General features: G+C 38.4%; 1 protein-coding gene across 1 annotated transcript; it reads left to right on the top strand.

Annotated features, from left to right (window-relative positions):
• The first annotated feature begins 935 nt into the window (after positions 1-935).
• Positions 936-3365, top strand: LOC111369004 (calcium-transporting ATPase 12, plasma membrane-type-like). The gene is made up of 5 exons (XM_022990495.1): positions 936-1273; positions 1357-1491; positions 1548-2019; positions 2304-2834; positions 2988-3365. Exons 1-5 carry the CDS (start codon positions 936-938, stop codon positions 3363-3365), a joined length of 1854 nt encoding a protein of 617 aa, XP_022846263.1.
• Positions 3366-4011: the final 646 nt, after the last annotated feature.

Below are 4011 nucleotides of genomic sequence, written 5' to 3'. Positions count from 1 at the left end.
TATTTCACTCATTGGTTGAGGCCCATGAAATATATATATTCTCACATCATCATAGCCAGAAGTCATTGAGTATCAAAACCCAACACTTTAGAAAATTACCATTACTTTACCCAGTTGGGTCCATATTTTCAATTGTTAAAAAAACTATTAAATTGCAGAAAACTATTTTATTTTTCAATATCTTCGAAAATGAGACACCTTACTACAAGAAAGCAACCAAATGAGGCCCATCAAGAAAGTTTTAAAATCCATTGAATGTAAATTTAATCAAAGTCAACATTGGATGACAAAATAATAGATGTGCAAAGATTGCCATCAATCATTTTCTTGCCAGTTTGTGTAAATTTCCCTTTAAATAAGGAGAAACTATATGGCACTTTCCTAAGTAGCCTTCCCTAAAGGCGTCAGCAAACTTAAAGAAATTACTTTTCTCTTCTCTTGCCGCGTTAAATTTTAAAAATACATAGACCAAGACCTAAAATCAATTATAAATGTATCATTTTACTACCAACTTCTCATAATTTCCAGAAAACGAGCAAAAAGAAAGTGGAAGAAGAAGGTTCCTTGTATTTGTTGTTTCATCTTCTCTACAAAATTTGACTTGTTAAAAGGTCGCATTTATTTACTTAAATGTAGCTTTGTATGAGAGTAAGATTCCTGGTAGGCCTGATATTAAATTATTCGTGACAAGTAATCTCCTTGTATAAAATAGACAAGATTATCCGTAGAAATTTTTTCTTAAACAGTATTGTCGTTGGACTCTTTTATATATAATCACGCTTAAACCACATGCCAAGCAGTAGTAGCTTTCAGGCATCCGACAGAGACTCCGGCAAGACAGTAGATTCAACTACAATGGTCGACATTGAGTCATCACGTTTCTCTTCGTTTGATCCTGCACATATAACTAAGCTTGTAAGAACACAAGATAAAAAATGGCTTCGAGAGCATGGAGGTATAGTATAGAAGGCGTGCTGTTAGCCCTGGAAACAGATATGGAGAATGGCGTCAGAGGTGATCAAACAGACATTGACAGCAGAAGAAAAGCCTTCGGCTCTAATCTTCTTCCCGAGTATAATCTGCAAAAAACACTTCGCCGTTTGGTGTTGGAAGCAATTAGAGATCCCATGATAGCTGTTTTGTTTATCTGTGCTGTGCTTTCTCTATGTTTTGGCATTGAAAAACATGGCCTACGACAAGGATGGCAAGAAGGGTTGACAAAAATACTTGCTATTCTTGTAGTGGTAATTGATTCCTCCAGCGGAAAATTCTGGTCAATCACTCAATGCCTTGAATTTTCAGTTATCAGCAGCTATATTCCTGAGTCTGATGTTGTGAGAAGCAGCGAATTTTCAGTTATCAGCAGCGAATTCCAATATGTCATGTTCTTGTCGGAGACATAGTTTTCCTAAAGCCTGGCGATCAAGTTCCTGCCGATGGATTGTTCATAGATGGCTGTTCACTGAATACAGAGATGATGAAGACAGATGGGCAAATTGATCGAATCGAAGTGGATGCACACGAGAATTTATTCTTGTTCTTGGCAGTACAGTTGTGGATGGTTATGCCAGAATGCTAGTGACAGGATTTGGCAAGAACGTAAAGCACCATGGAATTTCTTTGAGGGGGTCTTTAATTGACGAGCTCAAAAGAATCACCTCTATAGTAGGCAAATCTGGTAAGACAGTTGCTCTGCTGACATTTATGGTATTTTTGGTACGTTTCTTGACAGGCAAACTACATGATGATAACGGAAAAAGAGTGTCTTTTGGTGGAGAAACAAGAATTGGCGATGTTCTTGCTGTCATTGTTGGGATTCTGGCTACTCCAACAATGATTGCTTTGACATCTACTCCAGAAGATTTGGTTTCGGCTGTCCGAACGTGTCTTGCTTATTCAATGAAGAGACTGATGAAGATTCAAATTATTGTGAGAGAACCTTTAATCTGCCATAAAGTAGCATCTATCACCACTGTCTGCATGAATAAAACTGGAACCTTAACTATGGATTCCATGGAGGTACTACTTTTCCTCTCCCAGTGCACTTATCTGTTTTTCATGGTCAATTAACAACTTCTGCAAAGTTGTTTGTGAATAGATAATACCGTCATATAGGCATAACAGGAGATTAGAAATGAAAATTGCTAAAGAAGATTAGGTAAAATGTAAATGCTACAGGGAAAGTGTTAATGGCAGGTTCAGTATACAGATTTCAAAGTCAGTTTCAATAGTACATACGTTCAACAGGCTCCTTTCGTGATTGATGTCAATGGAAATAAAAGATTCATTTGTCTTGTCTGTAGGTGACCAAGTTCTGGCAAGGTCTAAACTCCATTGAAGAAGTTCAGCATAATTTGATTGCTCCAAGTGTGCTTGAATTACTGCACCAAGGAATTGGTTTAAACACTACTCAACCCCCTTCAAGGTCTTCATCATCATCCTCTATAAATTCAACTGAGAAGACAATTTTTGAGTGGGCAATTAAGCAGTTAGATATGGATGTGGAAAGTCTGAAGAAAAGCTGCACTATTCTTGAAATCAACCCATTAAAATCGAAGAATAGGCAAAGCGGGGTTTTGATTAGTAAAAATGGTGACAATACGATTCACGTACATAGAAAGGGAGGTCCAGAAGTGATAATTCCAATGTGTTCTCATTATTATGAGAGTACTGGAAATGTAAAAGTGATGAACAAAGGTTCCTTGGCTTTATCTGAGCAAATTCTTGCAGGCATGGCAGAAAATGGCTTCAGATATATAGCTTTTGCACACGGGAAAACATCAATAAGAGATTATTTCACCTTCTCTCGACAGCAGCTGATTCTATTAGGCCTTGTCGGATTGACAAATTAGCGTCGAAGTGGAACAAGGGGAACAGTGGAAGATTGCCGTAGAGCTGGAATCAACGTCAAATTGATCACCGGAGATAACAAAGTAACTGCCACAATCATGGCTACTAAGTGTTGAATAATTAAGCCCGATTACCAGCCTGGTGAAGTGATAGATGGTGAGGAATTCAGGAAGTTTAGCTCAGAAGAGCTAATGGCGAAAATTGAAAATATCTGCGTGCTGCCAAGAGCCACTCCTGATGACAAGTTACTTATGGTCCAATCTTTGAAGCAGAAAGGCCATGTGGTTGCATTCATTGGACGAGGCATTGGAGATGCACAAGCCCTTAGAGAAGCAAATGTAGGACTTTGTTTTGGAACCCAAGGGGCAGAAATTGTCAAAGCATGCTCAGCCATTGTCATGTCATGCAAAGATTTTCCTTTCATCATTGATATTTTGACATGCGGTCGGGGAATATACGACAGTGTCCAGATTTATACTCAGTTTTTGCTCATTGCAAGTTTTGTGCTTTGGTGATTGACTTTGTGATGGCTGTTTCATCTAGTGAACCCCCTGGTTTGAGTGCTATGGTAGCTGTTTCAACAGGAAAAATTCCATTTCCAGTATTTCAACTTTTGTGGATGAAACTGATTGCTGGTACTTTAGCAGTTCTTGCACTCAATATAGAGAAGCCATCTCAAGATGTTATGCGGAGGCCACCAAGAAACTTGAAAGAGCCACTAATCACAGCCCAAATGCGTGAAAAAATTGGGGCTCAAGCTTTATATCAGATAGCCATCTTTCTGGTTATACATTTCAAAGGTAAATCATTATTTAATGTAAATGATAAGGAAAAGGATTCTTTGGTCCTTAGTACATACATTCTCTGTCAAGACTTCAACAATCAACATATTCAATCCCAGGCTTTTGGAGAAGAACATTTTTGAGGAGATGCAAAAGAAAAAAACTTCTCTTGAGCTTCATCGGACTAATTATTTCCATTCAGTTTATAATGGTGGAACTTCTGAATGGGTTTTCAGGGACAGCCAGGCTAGGATTTGGCCAGTGGGGCTTGTGTATAGCCTTTTCTGCTGCACCTTCTATGGTCACTTGGTTTGTTAGGTGCATGCCTCCTCTGGGAAACTTTAAGTTGCCAATGATGAAGCCTAAAGTCGATTAGTCA

The sequence above is a fragment of the Olea europaea genome, chromosome 20, assembly GCF_002742605.1.
Source record: "Olea europaea var. sylvestris chromosome 20, O_europaea_v1, whole genome shotgun sequence".
NCBI lineage: Eukaryota > Viridiplantae > Streptophyta > Magnoliopsida > Lamiales > Oleaceae > Olea > Olea europaea.
The sequence above is the reverse complement of the archived record's forward strand: the minus strand, read 5'-3'. Positions and strand labels throughout refer to the sequence as shown.